Below are 26,346 nucleotides of genomic sequence, written 5' to 3'. Positions count from 1 at the left end.
GTTTAGCAGCAGGTTAGTCAAGTGTGGATGTGCTGGAAATAGGCTGAACTCCTGAAATGCAGTCTGAATTAAAATGTTATTTTCTGCTAATGGACTTGACCCTTAACCCTCTGCTATCGCTGTCTCTTTCTTGCAGTGCAAACATTCTCATATGTCTCCATTAATTCTGAGCTGTATGTTACTGTCATGTTGAGTCAGTAAGATTAGAGAATAAAATGCTACCTAAGACTTGTTTCTGTCTCTTACTTAATGATAATAAGGTCCTGATAAGATACTGGGGTGGGAATTTGTTAGTGTATTGGAAAGTTTCTACCTCCTTTTCCCTTCTTCCCTCTGCACTGGTAGGAGACCTCCTTCACAGTTTGTGAAATATCAGTTCTTTTTACTCCTTTAGCCCTCACTGTTATGTGTTACCTGTGGGCCACTTCACTTGCTGTGATATTTCAACACTGTAAGCATTTAGCAGTAGCTAATTATCCTTGTTGCCTGGTCTGAAAAAAACAAAATCTGACTGCAGACTTTCTAAGAAGGTATTTTCTAAATCGATTTCATTAATCCAGTAAAAACACGTGTCAACAGCCTTCAGCTTGATTTAAACCAGGTGAATATATATCTATTAGAAGCATATTACTTTATTTAAAATTAATTAATAAGGGGTAATCTCTGGAGATGAGGCTTCACAACTGCAAATGCAAAGAAAGATAAATGCTTAGCTGTCTACATCCATTTTTGTGTATGCCCTGACTACTACTCTTCACAACAGACTAAAAAGGGTTTCCACCCTTAATCTAAATATCTGCCCTCCAAGACGGGAGGGTGTCCTGTTAATTTCTGATTTGAAAGGTGCAAAATTTAGGATCAAAAAGATGATGATGGTGATAATGATGACAAGGAATTACAGTTCAAGAGATTATTGTTTCTGTAAGGCAATGATTGCTGCTACTTCAAAACCATGATTTTCACTACCTCATTGAAATTTAGAAGCGCTGCTTGAATTCTTTAGCAATTTTCTGGTTTGAATCTTTTCTTTTTTAACTGAAATTCATGAGCTAATGTGTGGTTAAGGTTGCCTGAGCTTTTCAGAAGCTTGTTTGAGTAATGTATAGTGTCAGGCTGTCACCATTAGGCTGAAATTTCCCATGTTCAGGGTTTTCTTGGAGAGTGTGCTTTCAGAAAATATCTGCTAGCATATTTCAGCTTTTATTTTTATTAGACTAAAATTAAGAAAGGCACAATGTTTGGACTACTCGAAAATAGTTTTGATAGTCATTTTGTTGAGAAGCTCCTTAACACTTGCTGGCCATCACTTGTAACTTGGCAAGGAATGTGGCCCATCCACAATGTGTCCCAGTGTGTCCACGGCTGTTCTGCAGTAACTGCCTGAATGTGACCAGTTCCATTACACTTTAATTTATTCTCATTCTAAAAACTTATTGTGATCCTTTACTCCGTGGTAATTACTGAATCATTGGACTCATAAATTTGGATCATAAAAAATTTGCCGTGGTATTAACTGAACTGCTTAGAAACAAGGGATCTACACATTATATATCTACCTCCCAGGAGGTATTTGTCAAAAACAGAGTTTGAAAATGCATGAACACTGTGTGCAACATTATCCACCTGGCAAATAAATGAAACTCCCCTGTGGCAGATGATTTGATAGAAGCTGAAAAAGCATTTGACTGAATAGAATAGGACTATTCAGTTCATACTTAAAACTTGTTTGTACTCAGCGTCCTGCTTGCTGATCTGGCTTCTCAGTTGTACTCTCACTTTTGCATCAGCAAAAGAGCTGGTCTTGGCCATCTAAAAAAAAATCCCTCAAAAAGATTGTCATCTCAACTATCAATATTAGCTGTTGCTAAAGAACTAAAAATGTCATTTTGGCTGAAGTGAAATGTACCTCGAGTCATTCCTGCATACTAGTGATACGCTGCTGTTTCTGTCAGAAGCAGAATCTCCCAAAAGAAAGGTAGGGAGATATCCGATACTTCTCCATAATTTCTGAATACAGGGTTATGACTGAGTTTAAAAGTTTGGAGAACACCAAAGGTACATTTTTCAGAAGTAGCTAATTAATTTAATGCACAAAGTCACCTTGAAATTCAAGCCACAGGGTACTTTTGAAAATCTCTCCTATAATTAAGAGATAAGCACTGTCATTATTCTTTCCTCAGAAGTATGTTGTAAATCTACTTTGTTCTATTGTATGTACATTAAAAAGTCATTAGAAATAAAAATGTTTAAACATGTGCCAAGTAATGACTGTACAGTTTCTAATAACCAGTCCAATGTCTGAAATTAAGATAAAGCAGAAGATGCATTTTAAATGTGTATGTTTCAGCATTTAAGAGGTCTGCATAGCTATTTTCTGGTAGATATTTGCCTTCTAGGCTTTTTGTGTTTCTGTGAAATTTCAGATTTTTTTTATAACTACTGGGAAAAAAAGCAAATTTCAGCTGTAGTCTGTGGGATTATTTATGTTTAAAATTAGCTGAAACTTAAGTAATTGCAAGCCAGCACTTAAATTGAGTGGTTTTTAGAGATGATTCTGAAGCTTTTGAGGAGCATAGGAAGAAGGAGAGGAAGAGGAAAATTTCGCAAAATAGGTCCCAGCATGGTTTCTAAACTATACCAGCTGTTTGCAGGATACACCTGCATGCCTAAATTTGCCTAGGAACAGTTTTTTAAGAGCTTAATTAGTAACAGGGAGTGATGGCACCACAAGGACAAAATTCAGTTACGAAGCAGAGACTTCCTGTTTAAATATATATCTCTCTATAAAAATATATATATATAAATAAATAAAATAGAGAGAAGCTAAACAGGAATACAAAGACATTTCAAAGGACATGAAAAGCACTTCTTTGTGAATCATCCCACTTGGGTATCATTTCCTCTTTAAAGGAAGGGGAGAAATTTATGCTCTGCTTCAAAGTCTGGGTTTGAGTATAATGATGTCTATGTAGCTACCCAGCATAATATAAAGAATTTTTTCTGTATGTGTTTATGCTCTTGTAAAGTCTGTAGGACTGTTTCAAATTGTGTAGGAAAGATCATATTCTACTAGCAGTCAACGCAAGCCCCATGTATCAATTATGGTGAATGGCTCACAGTTAAGGAAGGTTTCTCTATATTATAGGGGAAACAGTACTTAGAAATTAATGGTGTTCTAGGTTTTGTTCACCCCACCTACAAAAAATGAATTTCATATGTTAGTCATAAATCAGATGTCTTTCATAGCTGAATTTCAGAAAGAAAATCACCAGTTATTCCATTAGCTGGATTCATGAGTCAAAAACCTTTGTCTTCCAATTAGGAAAATTTCTAAATGTCTTAAAACTTACACACGTGGATACAACTGTGATATCGATCACAGGTGAAGAGACCAGGGATTTGATCTGATTTCCTATTGTAATTTTGAAAACTGTTTTTCTCTTTCCATGTAACTTTTTCCTGTCAAATAAATCAGTTTCCTTCTAAAATATGTTTCTAACTTGTGTTATCTTTTTCACTATGGCAAATATTCTATAAAAAACATAATCTAAAAATACAAGTTGTAGTTCCACTGATGACATGCATAACTGTTGCCTGGTTTGTTACAGCTTCACTGGAATATCTTCGGTTTATGGTCCTATAATTCATCATCTTCTGTAATTCATTTGTCATGGTATGAATCATGAATTGTGTGTATAAGCTTTTCCAATCTCTTTACTACTGGGCTGTATCAAACAATATGATTCATAGTGCCCTGTACTTCACAGGATGTTCTACCTATTTTATTTGACTGTTATTTGGTTACATTTCCCAGAATTGTCTTCTTTACTTATTCCCTTCTACCTTTTGCCTCCCTGCACATGCAATTACTAGGGAGCAGCAACAGCCTGTGGTGTGCACATAATATATAATGTTGACTTTTGTACCTTTTGCAAACTTTCATATACGATGGGGGAAATTTTAACTCATTTAAGAAGACTTTTGCCATTATATGTCCATACCTCCTCTTTCTTCTGTCAGATGCCTGCATCAGAGTATGAGGATGGCAAAAGAAAGCTCTGCATCTTTATTCTTACTAAAAGGCTTTTCTGAACCTGGAGTTTTAAAGCTGATCTTGCAGATTTCTCACTTGCTTATTTGTAGTACAAAAATAATACAAGAATTCTGGTTTTGTATCATCATGTTTATAGTACTAGTCCATGAAAAGACTTATAGGCTTTTGCCATGGCTGAATCGTATTTCTTTCTTTGTGGATGTTATTTGTGATTTATGTTATTTGTGTGTAAGTAGTCAGGGATCTTGGGAATTCTTCTCTGTGCTCTTTGGTTAGATTGAAGCAATTGCCATTCCTGTTTAGCCTTCCACTAGAGAGTATCTCTTGTTCGCCAGAAGTTTGCAGTTGGCTTTGAAGAATCTGGCAGACTGAAATATAGTGTTTGATGAAGTGATATTATTAAAGTAATGATGATTAAAGTAACAGTTCCTAAAATATGGGAGCTACCTCCCAGGCAGATGCAGGGGACTGCATGAAGGTGCCACAGTCTGGGATTATATTGTATCCCACTTTCCTTTGGCTTAAAAAAAGAACATATTTGCAGCATGGAATTGAGGAAAGCCTGCAGCGTGTGATATAAGCAGTGCAGTGACATCTCCTGCTTATGAAGTAGAAGTGACAAAATATTTCTGAGACCTCAAATCAAACAGGATACAAATTCAGTTACGTTAGAAGCTACCATTATAAACTCTTCTCCATGTTCTCAAAAGATGCAGAAAAGGAAAAGTTGTTACTGTGTTAACAAGGTTTTTACCAAACCTTGAGAATTATCTAAAGAGTATCTATAGATAGCACAGTGAATAAGTCAAAGAAACAGCATCATGGAATAGTTTGTGTTGGAAGGGACCTTTAAAGGCCATCTAGTTCAAACGCCTTGCAGTGAACAGGGACATCTTAAACTAGAGCACATTGCTTAGAGCCCTTCCAACCTGACCTTGAATGTTTCCAGGGATGAAGAATTCATCACCTCTCTGGGCAATCTGTTCCAGTGTTTCACCACTTTAATTGTAAAATATTTCTTCCTTATATATACTATCTACCTACCTTCTTTTAGGTACATTACTTCTTGTCCTATTGCAACAGGCCCTGCTAAAAAGTCTGTCTTCGTCTTTCTTATAAGCCCCCCTTTAAGTATTGAAAGTTTTCAATAGGGTCTTCCCAAGGCCTTCTCTTCTCCGGGCTGAACAACTCCAACTGCCTCAGCTTTTTCTTAGAGGAGAGATGTTCTATCCTCTGATCATTCTTGTGGCCCTCCTCTGGACAGACTCCACCAGGTCCATGTCTTTCTTGTACCGAGGACTTCAGAGCTAGACCCAGTACGCCAGGTGGGGTCTCACCAGAACAGAGTAGAGGGGCAGAATCACTTTCCTTGACCTGTTGGTGTATGACTTATTGTTACTGTATTATTTGACTAATTTAAATAGTGTATTTAAGAAAAAAATCTCTACCAAATCCTAAGTTCAGGTGTTACTGTTCTGTCTGATGTGTGAAGTTTACATCCCAACTCTTCTCTCCTCTCTCCTCTGTTGTGTTAGAGATCCATTGCCACTTCTCTTATGTAGCTCTGGCACTGACTGGACTCTAGTTTCTGGATGTAGGATTAAGATATTTTGAATTTGTCACTGCACTTTTACAAGTTCATTCACTTACTTTCCAGTTAGTCTTGGTTAAAATTGGTTAAAATTATGCTCTTTAATGCTACAAAGAAGTGCAGGAGTGGCCACGAATTTCTGAGCAAAGTGCCAGATACACTTTTTTGACCCCGAGTTCTTTTTGGCCTCAAGTTTGCTGGATAATCTCTTGCAAGTCAGGTAAGCCCGCAGTAGTCAAAACATGGATGAAATCAGAACTGTCTCAATTATTCCACAAAAAAATGCATGATCATGGCAATTATCAAAATATCTCAAATATTTATACGGTGTTAAAAGGGGTTAAAAGAACTTACTGTTTACTCTGCATGACCATAGACCATTCCTACATCCTTGTTGCTTAAAGGTGTATTTTTTGGCTTTTATTTCACAGCAAGCTAGAAAGCCCTATGATGTCCGAGATGTTATTGAGCAGTATTCCCAGGGTCACCTCAACCTTATGGTGCGAATCAAGGAGTTACAGAGGAGGTATGTCAAGAAAGTTTAGTGTTTAGCAGAGGGGTGTTCATAAATAAGTAAGTGACTGGGGCTTGGAATCAAAACTGACAGGGTTACAAATGCCATATTGATAGGGCTGTGCAAAGTTACAGAGTATAAACTGACATTCAAGTTAAGTTTTCACACAGGAAAGGAATGGCAAAGAGCTTGAAAATCTGATGATCAGAACTTAGAGTTTTCATTACATTTAGACATATTGCCTCAGTCCCTGCTAGCTTTGACTCTACACCGCAATCTCTATGTGTTAGGGGCGCTGTTATACATACAGAGTGAAATAACTGCTCTGATAGAATTACACAAGAGCAGACTAAGAGATGATAGATAGATGCAGCAAGTAAGCTGCAGAAGAACAAGGAAAAGAAGAAACAATGCTGTTCACATGAAAAAATGGTGCACGTGGTAGAACTTTACAGTGGTTAAAGAAGCTAAAGACCAGTCTGGGTTTAATCCCATATTGTTCCTATTTTTTTTTAATTTCAAGCTATTCTTAGCTCAAAGCAACTGCTTCACTTACAGTACAAACCAGAACTATTTGAAAATCACTTTGCTGGTTTGTGAAGAGGTCTCCCCACTACAGCTAGAGAAAGTGAAGATGCTGGTTCAGACTGATAAAAACTAAAAGTTTTTATTTTATAGGTTGGACCAGTCCATAGGGAAGCCATCTCTTTTTATCTCTGTCTCAGGTAAGTTAATATGAAGGATGTGTCTAAAATAAATCTGATGAAGATATAATTAATGGAAAATACTTGTTAAAATACTTTTTATTTTGTTGCCAAGTTTTTAAACAGTGCCAACCAGTTGTGGTTTGAAGTTTAGGCATCCACAACAATCATCAACACCTTTAATAATAGTCATCAACACTTTTAAAATAGGGTAGCTCTAATTTAAATGCTTAAAGCTCCTATTTTCACTGAAGTTTTCAAAATATTGATTCTAATCTCTCTAAGGCTCACCACATTTTCAATAAAATGGAATGCTATGATTATAGAATTCCTATGAAGTCAGTGATATTCACATAGAGATTTGATAGCTTTGAAAACAGACAGGAAAAGGAATACCAAGTTTGTTTGCAACAAGTCTGCCTAGTGGCAACTCAATATTATTTTCAAACTCGTGTTTCTATATTTTATAAGGGGGAAAAGACACAATGTTACCAAATGCAGTGTTCAAATTGGCTGTATTTTCTTTTGTATAGTGGCAGATTGTTTTTAAATGGCAATTAAAACATTAACTAAATAGGGAACAGTTTTGTTCTTCCAGGTTAAGGCATAAAACTAGGGTTGAAAGTGCCTTAAAAGCCACAGTGTGGGCTAATGCTATAAAAAGAAATGAAAACCTGCTTTTAAGGAATAGAACTACCAGCCTGGCAAAGGTGTTCAGTTACACTGTGTTGGTGGGCCAGTTAAACACACCCTGTTGTGGCTTGCTGCTATTTTGTTATAGCACCGTATATTAATTTGAAAATGTTTCTTGTTCCACAGAAAAAAGCAAAGATCGAGGGAATAACACAATTGGTGCCAGGCTGAACAGAGTGGAGGACAAGGTAAGCCTCAGTTAGACTGCCGGTGAGCAAGGATATGGTATGTGATTGAAGAGGGCTTGTTTCATACAATGTGGGGAAAAATTAGGCTTAAAATAGAGTTGAATGCCTGGCTTTTTCATGTGATGGAACATAACTTTTGTTGCAGATTGCATTGTTGGCTCTTTCTTGTCATTTTAACAGAATAAGAAAAAAAATAGACTTTAATTGATTTCAGTCTCTTTTGGGACTCACTTGGGGTTTTGATTTTTAATTGTATATATTACACATGTATCAATGCTCTACTTCCTTCCTCCACACTAGATAAAAGGCTCTGATCCTTTAATACCTCAGCGTATTATGGTCCCTCAGATTTCCCTTTGATCATTGCTCTGTTGTTTATATAACTCCACCTACAATTCCTTAGAGAGACCGAGAGCAAACCTTGTTCTGTCCTGGTTTTCATTCCTTATGACAAATGGAGTTTATCCCTTCAACTGAGGTGAAGCCAGAAAAAAGTCAGACTTGTTCTATAATCCGAGATTAACAATTAAGTGCTTTGTGACCTTTTATTTCAATGCTGGCTATGCTTGATCAAATAGATGACAGGTAGAAACTATGTCATTGTTAAAAAAATATGTTTGCCTGTATTGGTATTAAGGAAAGAGAGAGTTAAGAGAACTGGTATGGAGCCTTTACTGATCTTCCATAGTGATTTGTTGAGGGAGTGAAAGAGTTTCTTTACCTTAACAATAATTTCAGTCATGTATCTAAACTGTTCAATGTTATGTTAAGGTGTGAATTTTTTACTTATGGAGAAGTGCTTTCAGATTGTTTCTTCCTCAGCTGGAAGTATGTGATAACCTCATGAAGGATTTGATTTAAAGAAATATCCAACAAATATTCTGCAAACCAAAAGAGGTGTGAGCAACACATCCCAAAGGATGTGAATTGAAATCTGTATTAAGTCACTCGTGTCATATTCATTCTTTACACATTTCTTCTTAAATACTTAAGATAAACTTGAATGACAGAACTCAGAACTGTATTTGAATCTATTGGAAATAAATGGCATTTTAAATGGAACAGGTGCCTTTTGGTATATAGGGTGACACACAGAAGGGGTGAAGGAGAAGATAGAAAGATAGAAAGCATTTTGCACAAGGAAGAATCACCGTGCAGTGCTCCCCAGATCTGTGCTTAGTAAGTGTTCTTACACACAGAAGACCTTTCCAGAAAGTTTGGATTATATTTATTAATTTTCTCTCTCTAGTGTCAACTAAAAGCGTGGAATGCTGAAAAATGTCTTGTGACAAAGAGCAATGACTTTTCATTTTGGACAAATAATTCTCAAATGACAGCTAAAATAGCTTTTCAGTGCCATTTGTAAAATCTCCAGTAAGTCTGGGAAAGGTTTGGTGTTGTACTGGCTCAGAGATAAGCTGTTTGGAGGTTATTAATTACTCTTTTTACATCCTTACAAATAAGTACACTGTGAATTTATAGTGAGTGTTGTTTTATGTCTTGTAATGGGACTGTAAAACGTTCCCTGTTTAATTTTAGTATAGCCGGGTTAAATTTTAGCCTTGTTTTAAATAACAGACCCTTCTTTCTTTGCAGTTGCATGAGGTCATCTGTGGTTTCAGAGTTGTGTGTTATCTGCCTTATACAGCTAGTCTTGTCTGCAGGAATTTTATCTCAAAGTAGCTGAAAGGTTAAAAATAGAGAATTTCAGTTGGACTAGGCAAACAGTGGTATACATGACAACACATTGGCAACACTAAAATCACTTTTTTGCTGCAGCTGGTGGTCAAAGCTAGTGTTTTGGTATTTTTGCTCTCAGAGACTAGCCCTCTCTGTCCTGTAAAGAATATCTTACCTGCTAAGTTTTCAACATACAATTGAATCCTTCCTGAGCTCATCACTATGTAAAGGATATCTATACCAGCTGGTTTTTAAGGTGACTCATTTGCTGCATTTTCTCATTTGAACAGTAATATACCATTTGGTTTGTGACTTAGTTTTGAATCTCGGACTTCTGATGGAGAGATTTTCAGTGGTGCAGGCTAATGTTAGCATCTAACCACCTTTTGCGCATTTGAAAAATCTCCTTTAAGTCATTTTAAAATGTCCTGTAACCTTCTGAAATTATTTGAACATTCCTGCTACAGCAAGAAATTACACAGTACTTTCCATGCCACAGGAATAAGCTGAGTTCTACTACATCTTTCTCAATCATCATTGGCATGGTCCTTGCAGCAGAGGACTGGTGATAGTTGTCAGAAAGTCTGTGCTAAAGTAGGAAAAGAAAAAACCCTGAACTTTCATTTTTTAATTTTGTTGGTGCTTCTGCCTATGGATATCTGCTGTTGGCACAGGGTCTGCTACTTGCACATCACAAAGGCAGAATTCAATTTTATGAATATACCTATAGGCTTTTGTTGAGGTGGATTTTAATTTGAGAAATGTTTACAAATAAAGACAACTTTGTCTTCAAGACTATTTAACTGTGTTTCTGGGATATCATGTTACTCTTGCAAAGCTTTTGTATCATGGTACATGCAAACGTGATCTAGAGGTATATATTTTGCTGGCAGTATACAGGGTATGGCACATGAAAGGGACATTGTAAAGATAAAATGCTTAGAGTCAAACAACAGTGTATTGGCAGGAATTATGATACTTTATGACACAAATCTGAATTTCCAAGTATTGAAATAAGAAAAAAGTTGTGTTTTCTTCTTTTAAATTTAGGCAGATGTTCCTTTAAGGTAGAGAATCACATAGAGTATGTTCATCTTGTGCATTGAGTGAAACTTTGACCTCGTAGTATATACAATTTGTGATGATGTAACTACAGATTGTTTCCTCATATGCCAGACCCAGGGGGCTGAATCACACTTGCAGGAACCTTGCTGCAGATTCCTTGCTGTAGAAATTTGCAATTTTGGCAAGCAACTGAAAAGGTGTTTTTGTAAATGTAACTAGAGACTGCACAACCCGATACGCCTTTGTGAAAAGAAATTGCAGTCCAACATGTAATCATGGCCTGTTTTAACTTTGCCATCGTTCTCTGCTGCTTATAAAGTTGAGGGTAGCAAATGCTATGTTCTTCTAAAGGTGTATTGCCATGGCTGAGTGCAGGCCACACCTTCATGGCTGAAGTAGAGACTTCAGCCAGCTTTGGTCCAGAAGGCATGTAACTACAGCAGTACAGTGCCCAGTCTGAGCTTGTAAACCCCAGCGTAGCAACGGTCTAAGTATGTGCATGTAGATACACCAATCTGGTCCCTCAGAGAATGTTGTTGAGCAGGATTACAGCAGCAAATGCATTTATTTGCTGTGACCAACCTTCTCCCTTTTTATCCTGAAACATCTGTGAATGACTATTCAGCCTACCCTCAAGAAACCTGGCCACTGTTGGCTTGCTACCAAAATCAAAATAAAAAACAATTTTTCCAGATCGGCACAGCTGTGTATGCACAGCACTGCTAATCCTCAGGCAGAGAGTACTGCGTGCCAGTGGTTTAATTCTGGGTGTGCCCAGCAGCCCGATCCAGGAGTGAGCCCACAGTGCACTCAAGACCTTCTGTGTGCTACATCTCCTCTTTTCTTTTCACTACTTTAATTTTAGCTTGCCTATAAATGACTTAATGCTAACTTTTTAAAATAAATTGATCTGTTCTTTTTCAACTTTTTGCTGACCATTAATTTAGATATATTAGACACTGCTTGCACTTGCCAGGTAATCAGCCAGCCTTGTTTCTTGGCTGCCCTAAAATAATTTTGTTTTAATTATGGGCATTGCGTAAAATCATCTAGAATTTGCAGTGAGAGCTAAAATTGGCAGTCCCTGGGCTCTCAACAGTTTATGATGCTTATTGTGCCTACATATCAGACTCCCCCAGATGTCTCTAGATCCTGTCTGTGGAACTCCCAGAGCAGAATAACAAAACCCAGATCTATGAAAAAAATTTAAAAAACCTTCTGAGTAGTTTGTAAAAATAGAGCATTTTTCTCTATTTTCTGTTTTTTAAAAATAGCTCTTAACCTTCTGCAATGATTTTGTCACTTTTAAAATTACTTTTTAACAATAGGTATAGCAATCTAAAGCAACTTTCTGGGCATCTCTTCTAAATGCTCAGAACTATTCCTGTACCTGATAGGAAGTATAGTCTTTTTCAGTTTATGTGGAGCACTAGAAGTAATGCTATCTACTGCTAAATTTTAAGTGGTAAAGATCTAAATGGAGATTTCAGTTTATACAAAAGTATGTAGTAGTGAGATATGTGACACCTTTTAATGTGAGTCCAACAATTCTGCAAGACAATATTCGTTCCAAGCATATGCACATTGTGCATGCTTACAGCTGAAAGTGTGAACCCTCATATTCTGACTAGTAGCAACTCAAAGATCAACATACAGAAATTCAAAATGCAGTGCAGCACTGAACAGAGAATCATTTCACTTTATCAGATTCACTTTAAATGCAGATTGCACCTCTTATTAAATCAATTAAAATGTCTATTTGTGCTGAATTGAATTGCCTTCTCAAAATCTGAACTGATCTTGGAAACCAAAACTGGAAGGACAGTCTTTTTTGCACAGTTCTTTTGAGTTCCAGTTATGGTGATTTGGTTTTCTGTCTTCCATCTACAGTGTCTTTGCTTGATTGTTAAATGTACAGATCCTATGTTCAGTAAAACTGTAAGGATATTGCAGCAAGCTGAATGGTGCAGCTGACATGCCTGGGGGATGGGATGCCATCAAGTGGAATCTGGACAGTCTTGAGAAGTGGGCCCATGGGAACTTTATGAGATTCAACATGTCCAAGTGCAAAGTCCTGCGCCTGAATCAGAGCAACCTCTGATATCCATACAGGCTAGGGAATGAAGTGATAGAGAGCAGCTCCATGGAGAAGGACTTTGGTGGGTGAAAAATTGGACATGAGCTGGCAGTGTGCGCTTGCAGCCCAGAAGGCTAATAGTATCCTGAGCTGCATCAAAAGAAGTGTGGCCAGCAGGTGGAGGGAGATTATTCTGCCTCTCTGCTCTGGTGAGACACCACCTGGAGAACTGCATCCAGCTCTGGAGCCCTCAGCACAGGAAAGACCTGTTGGAGCTGGTCCAGAGGAGGTCCACAGGAATGGTCAGAGGGATGGAACACCTTCCCTATGAAGAAAGGCTGAGAGAGTTGGTGTTGTTCGTTCTGGAGTAGAGAAGGGAGACCTTAATACAGCCTTTCAGTACCTAAAGGGGCCCTGTAAGAAGGACAAACTTTTTAGCGGGGCCTGTTGCGATAGGACAATGACTTTAATCTAAAAGAGGGCAGATTCAGATTAGATATAAGGAAGAAATGTTTTAAAATGAAGGTGGTGAAACACTGGAAGAGTTTTTCCAGGGAGGTGGTAGATGCCGTATTCCTGGAAACATTCAAAGTCGGGTTTAATGGGGCTCTGAGCAACATGCTTTAGTTGAAGATGTCCCTCCTCATTGCAGGAGAGTTGGACTAGGTGGCCTTTAGAGGTTCCTTCCAATCCTAACTATTCTATGATTCTATGATATGATATATATTTGATACATATTTTTAGTCTAAGTGCTGACTATGGAACTTTTAAAGAGAAGTAAGTGCAAAAGCTTTATTTGATATGGTTTTCCAAAAATATTGGAGACCTGTATGTTACAACATTTATATATGTGACATGCCATTTTCTTCTGACTAAATATTTTTCTATAATTGTTTCACTAGAGCATTTATTCTGTCTATATGTGCATTAGAAACCAGTTAGCCTGGAACCCTGTTAAACATAGTCCAGCTGGACAGAATGATCATTGATAAGTCTCAGTCCAGCTTTTTATTTTACTATTTCTCTTTCTTGCTTTTACTTTCTAATCAACTAATACTTCCTGATTGCCAAAGTGTTCATATCTAACTTAATTCTCTTGATGATTTCCTCAAAAACATATGGACTTGAGATATACATTGCAGAGGAATTTTAATGTAATGTTAAGGAATTTGCTATTTTATTGTATCACAAGGTAAACTGTAATCATGCCATTTCTAATAATGACCTCCCAGCCTATCCAACCCAGAAAAGTTTAGGATGTGCTCCAGAGCCCATTAAAGGTGATGGGAGTCTTTCCTTTGACCTGTCAGGCTGTGAGGCAGACCTTTCAATCTAAACATAAGGTAGCCTCGATGAGCCAACATTTCAGCCTTCCTTTGTCAGCGTAGGCAGAAGCATTATGGTTTATCAAAGCTGCATGCCTTTGAGAGGATTTTTTCATTTAGCTGTTATGATAGAGTTTTGCTCAGTCACATAGACAGCATGACAGCATTTCTGTTGTAAATGGAAGTATAGATCTGTACATATGTGTCTCATTATTGGATGCTCTGTGTTTACAGTCCTAAGAGCATACATTATGTAGTTTGACATTTTACTTAGAAAAGTACTATCTCATGTACTTCTTCCTGGGTTCACAAATACTAGGTTTCATGTTGGCAGTTTGTTCACCTAAAAGAATTCTTCATGTGTGGTCAGTCTTCCAGTTTTATGTGGAATATCCTATCTAACATAGGATCAAGCCTTGGAGGTTTTTTTAGTCTATTTTTAATGACATTTTGTAGCCTGCGGGTATAGTTACTCTGCTTCCTGGTGTAACATAGCAATTGGTGCAATCTTAAAAGGCAAACTTGACTGATAGTGGCCTTCTTACACATCAGTATGTAATGGGTAGGAACATTTTGGCTTTATTTTTAATTGAATAATCATGCTGAAGATTTGATGGTGGAGAAGTGACAGATAACCATCTTCTGACTTTCTGGTCAGTGCTGGAAACTATGGTTAGAGCCATGAGTCACCAGCTGGAAGAGGTGGCTTCTGAGAGCATCTGGCATGGAAATACTCACCACTTTGCAAACTGAACATGTGTGATACAGTTCAAATATTAATTATTGACAGTTTCTGCAAAAGGTTTGTGAGGATTTGGCTTCCTGATAGCTAGAAACAGAATGAAAATCTGTGGCTTTGGATGGTAATTTTAAAAGATATGTAAAATCAATAAAAATTTAAAAAAAGCACCACCAAGTAGTTACTCATCTTCTATATAGTTTATGCAATAATGAAGAAGTAACAACCTTGGGGATGTGGAGGAATATTAAAGCATATGGAAGATTAAGTATCCCTATTCATTTAACCCTTAGTCTTTTTCCAGATGCTGAAGTACAAGGAGATCGAAGTAATTTTGATGCTGAATTTTGTGATGGAGAATGTCCATTTTCTATGAATTGGACTACAAATAAGCACATCCTTCATCAATCTAGGCAGCCCTAAAATTATGATACTATTTCAGTGGATAAACAAGGAAAAACTGCAGATTTCCATTTTCAGTATCCTATGCTTTTCATCTCCCCAGCTACAGTGAAATAAAATTATCAGACATACTTATTAAAAGTGAAAACAAAAAATAATTACTTGTAGGATTCACTGCTGCCAGAAGCTTTAGTTTCCAGAGTAGAAACAAACAGAGAGAGAGGTTAGAAGAGGTCACTTGGGGATTAATAAACAACATGTCTGTATATGAACTCCAGCTTAGCAAGTACTTCAAACAGTCATCAGTGATGAATTAGTAAAAAAAAAGGAAAAGCAATATTTTATGTGTATGTACATTCTTACGCTCTTTTATAAAGACTCTGATACAAGCCTTGCACCAGAAACAAGATGACTGGAGGACATAAACCTTAGTCTTGTTTGATATATCCCTTTTTATGCTAGGTTGTTGTACACAGCTGCTTGCCACTAGACTTGGTCACCTATAGAGCCCCACAAAGTTGAACGTTGCTGTACAGCATCTTAGGCCTGGTCTGTTTATGAACACCATGCAAGTAGACCCCTATGCCTGCCTAGAGAACATTCATGTGAGATTCTGAAGCACCAAAGGTCTTTGGAATAGCCTTCACTTGCATCCATTTTTTAAACATAATTTTATCTGCTAGAAGATCATATTTGCAGGAACTGAGCATATACACTCTCTCAAACCCTGTAAAATAAAATAAAGCACGACTAAATATTAACTGTTTTCTTAAGAATAGTGACTGAAAGTAGTTCAAGCTTGCACACATATTCTATGCTGGTGTTCAAAAGCAATGACTAATTAAGCTCTGGTCATTCAGTCACGTGCAGTCCTTTGTGATACTCCACTACATATTTTATTAAAAATAAACCAGCGAAACTTAAATACTCTTAAAGAAAAGCATTTAAATAAGTTTAATGAGTTTAAATGAGTTGCTATGGATTTGACCCCAAATTTCTGATGCTTCTGGAAGCAGACAGTGATTGGGAAGCATGGCACTGAAGGCAGAGGATTTACATGTACAAAGTGGGTTGGGTTTTTTTTTGTTTGTTTGGGTTTTGAGGTTTTTTTTTAATATTACTGATTTCTTCCCTGTTTGGCATCTGATTGATTACTTTTGAGTTCTTAACACTGGCAATGGCTGCATGCTTATGATTTGTATACCTGTTTACTTGCTTATTAAGAGCAGAAATTCTAGAGTTATTTTAGGTAACATGCAATATACTCTATGAAATCTAGAAACTGGAGGGGTGGGGGAATGGAGGAGTTAAATAATGCATTACAAGTTGATAGTCTTTTAAATGGTCTTCAGATTAGTTGCAAGTTTGGGGATCAGCTGCTTGTGTTTATATTTGAGTAGGTATGCAAGTGGATGCAAGGACAGCAAATTGAGATGACTCAATCTTTTATTAAACCACATAAAGCCTGTTTTGTCTGGCATTTGAAGGTAAACCCAAGCAAGATCTGAAACCTAGCCACCATCGTTCTTGTGCATTGACTGTTTACATTTGATGTGGAGTGGAAATACGTGGTGAATAAGCTGAGAGAGAGAATGTGGAACAGTTGTATGGAGTAAGTACTCTGTTGAGTGGATCAGGGAAAAGAGATTTAAGTGAACAATGCATATGCACAGTGTGCTACACAGACTTTTATTTGTCTTTTGTGTATGTTAAAGGAAGTGACCATAAGATCATCTCTGCATTTTGTATTGTGTGTGTGTGTTGCAGATGAGTGACCAAAACCCATTTCAATATAAATGGCAAATTTGGGGTTTGGTACACTAGGATTAACCTTTACTGAAGTTAGATGCATCAAAGCTGAGATTGTTCCTTGTCAATGATCTGTTTTTAGAGTGATCTCACTGGAATTAAAATATTTTATTTTCATTTGCAGTTGAGTATCAGGGAGGAAAAGTTCATAGAGTTGAAAGGACTCTATTCAGGCTGCAGTCTTTTCAGGTTGGAATCATTTAGCTTTTGGAAAAGATTCAGAGTAAAGAAAGGTATACTCCCTTTCTTACACAAAGTCCCTACCTTCTGGCACCCTATCTGCTCCACTTGCCCCCTGGCTAAATAAAAATTGCAGAACATGAGTGATCTAGTTCTGCTTGGATTGCAGGGAGAGAAATAGGAGAAGGAGCCTTTGCTGTCTGACTCCTACTTAGAGCTATGGGAGTCAGAGGGAAGAAGAAAATTAGGCAGTCAATAAAAAGTAGAATATGAGCACCCTAGTGCTCAGGAAACCAAGATGGCAAAGATAGTTTCCTCAAATCCTTCTCTCTTCTGGCATTGTACGCACTGGGGTTGTGGCAAAACCACAGTTCATTTTTCAATAAGAATATAAAAATTTGCATTACTTCTATAAAAATCTAGAACAAATATGATTACAATGATTTTTATACAACTTTTAAGTATCCTACTGTTTCAGCAATTAGCACAGGGCTGTGAATCTGAGTCATAGGTTCTCTTTCTATATACTTGGTAGCTCTGGTGATCAGCCAGCAGCCCAGCCTGACAGAGTGTGATCATCCTTGTGTGCCATGGGCATGATAGTCTGTTGAACTGCTTTCCTTTAGGATGGACCTTCGCTTTGATAGCTTGATGGTGTCGATCATAGCATGAGAGCTCCTGCTGTGACAGATTAAACAAACAAACCAGAGAAAGGAGGGGAAAAAATAAAACATGATTTCCCTGTTTTAGCACTAACGTGCAGGAAGTGACTTGCCCAAGATATTACAGTGGCATCTGTGGCACAGCCAGAAGTTTAATTTAAGCAATGTCTGGGACTTAGCCACAAATCAGCATTACTTATTGTGTTTAAAAGCCCCTCTAGTTTTGAATAGTTATATTGGCCGGTGCAGTGTTCAACATAATCATAGCCTATTAATACTAAAACCATCCAGTACTTGAGAACAGCATACATAAACATATAAACCACACCAAACTAGCCAATATAAATGTGCTGGGACTATTTTAGATGGCATATTTTAAATAATCTAGAAATTCATCTACTAACATCATTTTGTAGCCCAGGAGCTTAGGGATGGAGTGGGCTGAACATACTTACGTGACACAGAAACGGTTCTAGGTATAGGTAATTATGCCTATAATATTTAAAGCTAAACAAATGATGCTAAATGCTATATTTGCAGTCAAACAAAGAGAAATATTCAAGTAAGTTCAAATAGTCATATAAGTTTCTGTTTTAAAAGTCTTGGATCCAACATTGTTTGCCATTGACCTTTCTGTGACATCTGTTAATCTTGGGTTTATTTCAATTTCTTTCCCTCTCTTTTTTAAAGAGATGACTCCACTTAAATCAACACTTGGTTTCCATTGGACAGATAGAAGGTGATTCACTTAGTAACATGTGCATCTTTATCTAGTTAAGTCCTAATAGCCGTAATATATCAAGGAAGCTGCTGTGATTAACAGCAGTAAAGGTTGTGTCAGGCACTTCACCTAATAAATACTGCCTTTTGCCCAGACAGAGAAGAAGAGAGAATAAATATATTGTATCCAAAGTGAAAATCTGTACAGTCTTATAAATGTTCTAAAATTATCCCTATAAAAATAGGCATGTTGACAATAGAAGTTACATCTACATATATGTCTGTATTTGTACACTCTACCAATCCAAGTGTTGGTTGGCTCTTTGCCCTGCCTGGGCTGTGCTTTTTCTGTATTAGTGATTCATGGTGGAGCCACCATTTGTGTGTGGTTTTCCTCTTGTTCACTTGAGCTTTGTGCAGATTTTTTGATGGTTCTTTGTCTCTGGTTGTCATAGCTTATCTGTCCCAGGGTAGATGGATATGTGAGCATTGGTTGTGCCACTCTAGTTAGTGCAGGCAACAAAGACATCTGACTTGGCTTGATTTTTATGTATAATAATCCTGCCAAATGAAGCAGTCAAAACAAAAAAAAACAAGAGTAAAATATATTCAATATGTCAGCTTGAATGGAGATAGGGTCCTTGCTTCATTGTAGTTGAAGATTTCTATAAACTTTCCAGTTGTGTCACCAGTGTCTGTGATTGTATGATGTGGTCATCGGGGAACTGAAGGAAACTCTTGTTCTGCTACTACCAAGTTTCTAGAGACTTTCAACCAGAGGAATTTTACAGGAGGACACCTTAGAAAAGAAATGGGCAAGCATAATTTTTGCTACTTCTCAAAAAGAGACCAGCTGAACTGTAATCGTGGATCTTCTCTTCCTGTGTTTGCTTCATGTTACATAAGGGAGTTTTGGCCAAGCTTTGAGGTCAAATAGCCAGTCCCACAGACATGTTGCCGTAAAGTCTCAGCAGAATGTTGGTAACAGAAGTGACTGGGGAGGAACACAGTGCCTTTTCACTGATGCAAAGGAGCTGCGGCTTCTGCTGTAGCACAAACTTCATACCCTTCCACACAGTGCACTGAAGACATGCTGGCCCAGGGCCCAGAGATCCATCTAGATCCATCTAGCAGCTTTTGGGTGACACTGAATCCACACATGGCTTTTTGGCTTGGGCATGATATTTTTCAAAGGTCCAGCCGTTTCTGATTTTAGCAAGTACAGCACTGGTGAATGTGGATTCATCCATTTTTCTAGTATGATTGTAGTGATGGGCATAAAAAAAAGGAAACCAGATACCAGGATACACTATTAGAGGTAAATTGGGTTAAATATAAGTCCTGCAAAATACAATCGCTGCATATGTGGTACTATTTCAAAAACTTTGTGTGATGTTTTGATCACTGTTTTTTCTGGAGGAAGTTATTGCTAACCTTGGAAAATGCAAGCAGGATAACTTTAAATTGAGATTCCTTTTGATTAAAGTGTCTTACAAGTCTATTATTAGTTCACAATAAAAATGAGTATTCTGAGCAATTTATATAATCTCCTTAACAATGCATAAGGATTTCTTCAGAATAAATTTATGTCTGTAGAGTAGGGCGCATACTTGTCACACTTACAAATGCTTTCTGTTTAGGCCACAGGTGGAAAAGTGAAGGAATAGTACCAATACTTTAGTCAGCAAAGCATCCAGGAAGCCTTTGAAATACTATGGTACACATTGGTTTAAGAGACAGCTAGATATCTCTTTGAAATTATCTGAGAAGGCTAATACAAATTGAAGGTTGTATGAAGGTAATGGAAGAGACTGGTTTAATTGGAGGTTTAATTAAGGATGAAACTGTGTTAGCTAAGCTCAGCTGGCAATTATTGAGCAGTAATCATGGAATAGGGATCTGCTCTCCTTCCTCTATTACTTCTGTATCCTCCTCTCACTGCTTGAATAGCTCTCCCCCGCATGAAGCTGAAGGAGCCAGAGCGTATCACCTCACAATGCAAGGGAGTACTTGTATTTATTCCTCTTACACCTGTCAGCTTGCAGGAGCTTGAACCTTTCTTCTAACCTGAATCCCAGCACAGCTGGAAGGCATTGTGAAAAAAAAAAAAAATGGTGCCGACAAATAAAAATTCCTTTCCAGTTTCAAAAAAAAATTGTGTGGTAAAGGGCCAGAACATATCCAAAAGATTTTTGGGTGTTGTGCTGGTTCTCAACAATGCAGAAGGTAGAAGGTGGTCTTGGAAGCATGAGACAAGGCTCTCTCTGGTAGGACAATGTTTGTGCACATATGTACAGATTCCAGCTTACCTTTAGCAAGCCTCGAGCTTAGAGAATTGTGTGCTTTTCTGACCCTTGTTTTAAACCCAAAAGAATCAGAAGTTCTTTTCCAATACAAACCTCCATTTTGTTCTGCTTTGCCATAGAAAATCCCCCTCTCCATTGAAACTGAGCAGTTCGTGCTCCTTAGTAAATAATAATGAAGATTATTGTAAAAGTCTTGGGTTATTTCTGCCCTCCTCCTAAGCCTTCTTTCATTTCATCATAGGTTCATTTTGTACCAAAATAAAGCTGTGAGATACACACATTGAACAGAAATCAAAGCCATGCTTTCATCGCAGTCCTGAAGCTAATGGGTTGGCTTGCTGCTACAGGCATATGCAGGCACCTTGTGCCATAGTGCAGTAGTGTTATGACTTTGGAGGCCCAACTATTTTAAATCATAATAGTGACACAGTATGCATGCTTTCCTTCAAAAAGCCCGGGCAAGCCACGCTGAGTTGATTTTCTTGGCACACCGTGTACCTATAATTTTGTCTTATATTTTGTAATATAGGTATCTGGGCATAGAATCAAAAAGCTCCACTGAATACAGAAGAATTTTTTTAAAAAGAAAGAAACAGCAACAAACACATTCTTTGCTTTTAACTTGATAGTAGTCCTTTAACAGCTATAGATGTTTAAGGACAAAGTTAGTTACTAGGGGGAAAAAGCAAGCAGAAACACTATGATTGTGGGGGAAGTTTTGAGGGTTTTTTTTTTTGACAAAGCTGTCCAGGTGCTTTTTTAAGTGAATTTTTCTACCATGATTTTGGTCCTCTGCTAGCATGCATGCAGTGACTGGGTTGCAGTTACTTTGTACAGCTACAAATAAGCAGTAACCTTTCATGAAAAACCTGAAAAGCCATGTATGTGCTGTAATAGTTGTCAGCTGAACTGACTTGCTCTAGAAGAATTGTCTAATGGATGCGATTTGTTCTGGGTTGATTTCCGTTGTTTGTGCTGCTAAAGGACGTAAAGTCACAACAGGAGCATCTAGTTCTGTTGCTCCCTATTTCACCTCCCGATAGCCCGGTTTACAGAGGCTGTGGCAGACACTGTGGGTTCTCAGCATCACTTTAAAAATAAGCCCCTACATTTCTGGAAACGAAGATGATTCCATATTGCCCATGCACATTTGGAAAGACAGCTGCTTTTCATACTGAGGACACTGAGCATTAGAAGAGCTAAACCCATCCTTGCTAATCTCTGTGAAGTAGAGTTCAACAAGGTTCTCAAACAGTCTGTAATTTGGGATGATAATCTAATTAACCTTATGATAATAGCATGAAATAGATAAGAAGGGATAGCTGTATCAGGCTCCATTAAAGTAAAAACAGGACACCCAACTTCAACTGGAAAGTAACCAGGAGGGGCCTTTCTGTTCCTGTTTCATTGTCTTAATTTGGCAGTTGCTGCCTATGCTGTTAGGACTGAGACTGATGAAGAGTATCTCCTGCTGATATGCTTTGTTTTCCTGTATGGGTACAGGAAACTGCCCAAGCCTCAATATAAAGAAAAAAATGAGTGAGGAGTTGACTAATGAATTTTTATTTGCATATTTTTACTGTAGTACTGGAATATTGTAGTCTTGGAATATTACAAATGAGAACTTTTTGTGCATGCCTTATTTGGTCATGCCTAGCTATTTCCTATGTGTCAATAATCAACTACTCTAAAACATAATAATGAAAAAAGATAGCTATGATCAAAAGTTTCCATATTTTCCCCAGTGATTTTATTTTTCTCCACTCTGAGAAGAGGGCTTTTCCCCATGATAGAGTACAGTATATTGCATCCCTTTATTCTTATCTTCCTTTTCACCTCAGATTTGTCCTATAACTGCTGGTGGTGTTGCTTTCCGTAAGTGTTGAGATTTGGTTGCTTCTGCCAAAGACTTTCTGGTGTTATCCTTGTTTAGCAGAGGCAAGAACAAGAAGATGGCTTGGTTTTAATTCATGGTAGTCTGTAGGCTTAAAGCCTTTCCAAAAGTGTCTTCTGCTTCCAGACAAGAGGGTTTGATTTCAGAAAATTGGTCTGTGTAGCTAGTTGTAGGGAGGCAGATTAGTTAAAGTTTATGACTTCTTTTTGTTTAGCCTCTGGATCAGTGCCATAGAGTCTCAAGTTTCCTATATAATGAGAGATCTGTATTCGGTCAGAAGGTAACCACACAATGTACATGAATGCTGCAGGGTCAATGGCACTTTCAACAATGAAATCAGTTTGGGGTCTTTAAGATCACAGCAGTTCCTTGTGTTGAGACAGTGTTGAGTAGGCAAAATTCCTGAAACAAAAATAACAAAAAATATGCAAAATATCTTGGTGTACTGTTGTTCTTGGAGCAAACGCAGTGATGTACCTTGAGTGTGGAGGATTAAGGATCCTAAGTAGTTATTACCGCAAGTAGAGGATTTGCCTTACTCCCATCTTCCTGAAACCAAAGGTGTCACTCTACAATTGCTAAATCACATTCACATGTTACTCCAGGGTACAGAAGCTTTGCCTTAGGCAAATAAAAGACAGGAAGAAAAGAAACATGTTCTTACAGACATTGCATTCAAGTAACAACTTACAGTTGCATGGTGAGAAATGCAGTAGTGAAGTTCTGTGTTTTTGTAATTTTGTTTTCCTGATTTCATAAAATTAGTGGGGAAATGCATCTTGTATTTTGTTTACTCATTTATCTGTTGGAGCATTGTAGTCTTTCAGTAAGTTTCCAGCTGTTTGATTCTTTCTTTGTAGTAATTTGTAGGATAAATTCTATCACAAAGGAAATAAAATGCTAGGAATGTGGTTTTGGCCATCTTTCCATGTGGTTTGGAGAAGTTTGTAAATTGTCTCTGTGTATGTAAGCTCATCCTTCAGTAACAGCAAGTTATAAGTGGCTTCTGTTCTGTAATGTTGTTTTTAAGATTGTGACTTGAGCAAGAGGCAAAGATGCTAGAGCCACTGGGAGTTGTTCCAGACCTAAAGGCCCTGCCATGGGTGATTTACTAATCTCCCTACCCCATAACTCCCCCGGTACAGTTGTCTAAACTTTGTCATTTACAGTATGTTTCTTCAAAATGTTAGAAAACTCAGTATTTCGCTGTTCCTGAGCACCATACATCTCTTCCTGTATCATTTGCTACTCAGCAGACATCACCGGCTTACTTACGGCTTATTTAGCAAATTCATGGAAGCCCCAGTATTTTTGCACTATTTGTCAGACCTTGGTTTTGGTAAAAACATGAAGGTAAGGCCTGAATTAATTTCATGCAATTTTAGACACATGGAACTGTAGCACTAACATCCCTTTCCAGGCAGCTGAGAAAGACTTCATCCTCAAGACAGCTTCTGTGGGGTAGGTGGAATGAACCCAAAGCTGTGGCAATGGGTTCAATGTTGCAAGATCCTGGCAATCTCTTACTTTTACTCATATTAAAAGTTGGTCCATTCTGATCTGGATTTTTGCAGGTATATCCATAAATTGTAGGTTTTGCAATGAAACTTTTCCAGAAATAAGCATTTCTTGTGCTGTTTTTCTCTTAATTCTTGTTTTTCTAAAAGTACATAAGTACATCTAATGCAAATACATTTGACTGTTTGTCTTTAAACAAATGATCTGTAGAACGTTTAACTGTTGGGCAGAGTGTGCTGTGTTTTTTTCTAATATTGACTTCTCACTGGTTTGTTTTGATTTTTTTGGAATACTAATTATTTTCTGCTTAGGCTAAGCAAGAAGTAGGTGTAAAGTCTGGTTCGCTAAGTGTATGAGGTGATGCCAAGCAGTGTCAAATAGTCCTCTTCTGACAACAATGGGCTGTTGTTCAATATCCTCACACAGGTTAACCACAGAGTTGCTCCTGATAACCCTTCTGATTTATGATGGCATTGCTGGCAACAACTGAAAGCTCTATAGCAGTCCTTTCCACACTGCTGTGACAGCAGTTTCTTATATATACACACACATTCTCAATATACATATTTATAGCAGAGAGTTCTGATGCAATTCTAGTATTCATCCTGTTTGTATTTGCACTTAAGTGATCAGCAATAATGTATCTTCCTACATCTCTAGTTACAAGTTCAGTGTCTGTGCCAATCATACAACTGTGCTAGTTAGAACAGCCCCAGGAAATGAATTATATTGATCTTGTGTTGCAAGTGCCTTGTGAGGAGGAATTCACTGAAGGGGGAAGAGGCAAGTAATTTGATTTCTGGGATGATACAACTTGTCTCAATAAAGCACATAAAATGTTATCAGAGAAGCAGTTCTGAATCCACATGCACAATAATTATAATACAATTAAAAGTATAATTTCTCATCAGAACAGTATTTCTGCTATATTTGAAAGATGTCTTTTTCAATTTTTTTAAAGCCTTTCCTCTACATATAGCAGAATTTACATGAAAATGTTTCTGTCCTGTAGTATCGTTTTTGATACTCTATTTGTACCTTTCCTTCCGTCCCCCAAGAATGAAAGAAGCTCTGCCCTGTTGTGACTTGTATAGAGCTTATGCATCATTTATTTCTTATTTCTGTTTTCTTGTTGGGCAAAAATCCAGATAAAAACTGCACAAATGTGGAACTCGTGAGGTTTGTGTCTTCAACTTCTAGCTGAAGGGGTTTGGGTTTGGGGTTTTTCTGACTAATTTTGGTAGATTGTCCACTCTTTGGTTTGTCTAGATCAGGCTACAGTTTTGTCTGTTCTGAGGCAGTAGCACCATGTAATCCTAGCTCCTGAGCCCTATATGTTGTACCATTATCGAGCTACATACTGTAATATAACAATTTCTAGAAGGCAGTCTGTGGGCTGTAGGCTCAGGTCTAGTCAAGATCTGGACAGTTACCTAGTTCAGGCTTTCACTCCTTTCTTCCAGTTTGTGAATGCATAAGTAAAAAGAAGTTAAAGCACATAAAGCAATTTTTTATTACTAGATTGGTATGTTATTGTTTCTTGTAAGCACTCAGTGCAGAGTCACAAGTTTAATGATAAATGGTGTCCAACAGGAGGGATTAATGAATGTGATCACAAATGGGTGAGGCATTCATGCTGTTGACAGAGATGTGTGGGAACAATCAGACAATACCATGCTTAGGTCCAAATTTTTCCATTGGGTGCAAGTCTCACAGCTTATCACATGCAGGCCCTGCAAGCCTGACTTTTTCTTCTATTATGTCACTTTCTGCTATAATGTTGTCCAGCATATCAATAGACTTTTCTAGGAAATAATTTTATGCTAGCTATTGAAGAAACATTTTCCTTCTTAATTTGCAAAGCAAATTGTGGTTAATATCTAGAAGTGCCTAGAGTCAAGATTCTCATTTTTCTTAAAGAAATTCTTATAGCCTATGAATGAATAATAAAATTATTTTGCTGGATGAGGGAAGTCCTTGAATAGATTTATCATTCTGTCTTTCTGTTTGGATAGAGGGTTGTTTTGAATAACTTGCTTGACATAGTAGCATTTGGGAAAGAGCTACTAAGTTCTCTCCTGTGATGGAAGTACTCTTGGTCACAAATACATTAAATGGAACTTAATAGCTTCAGTAATGAGTGTACAGTAAAGGCAGTATTAAGAACAGGACTATCGCTTTTACAGAATCAATATATTAGTAAGATAATATGGCTATGTGTATCC

General features: G+C 37.5%; 1 protein-coding gene across 5 annotated transcripts in view; it reads left to right on the top strand.

Moving 5' to 3' along the window:
* KCNQ1 (potassium voltage-gated channel subfamily Q member 1) overlaps window positions 1–26,346 on the top strand; it is a 362,029-nt gene that overhangs the window by 246,901 nt on the left and 88,782 nt on the right. For all 5 annotated transcript variants that reach the window (XM_054068731.1, XM_009571924.2, XM_054068732.1 and 2 more), the window contains 3 exons: window positions 6,077–6,171; window positions 6,838–6,884; window positions 7,683–7,744. In XM_054068731.1, the coding sequence (XP_053924706.1) occupies window positions 6,077–6,171; window positions 6,838–6,884; window positions 7,683–7,744 (204 nt within the window). The remainder of the gene's footprint in view (window positions 1–6,076; window positions 6,172–6,837; window positions 6,885–7,682; window positions 7,745–26,346) is intronic.

Source organism: Cuculus canorus, chromosome 5 (genome assembly GCF_017976375.1).
Source record: "Cuculus canorus isolate bCucCan1 chromosome 5, bCucCan1.pri, whole genome shotgun sequence".
In the NCBI taxonomy this organism is placed as follows: Eukaryota; Metazoa; Chordata; class Aves; order Cuculiformes; family Cuculidae; genus Cuculus; species Cuculus canorus.
The sequence above is the reverse complement of the archived record's forward strand: the minus strand, read 5'-3'. Positions and strand labels throughout refer to the sequence as shown.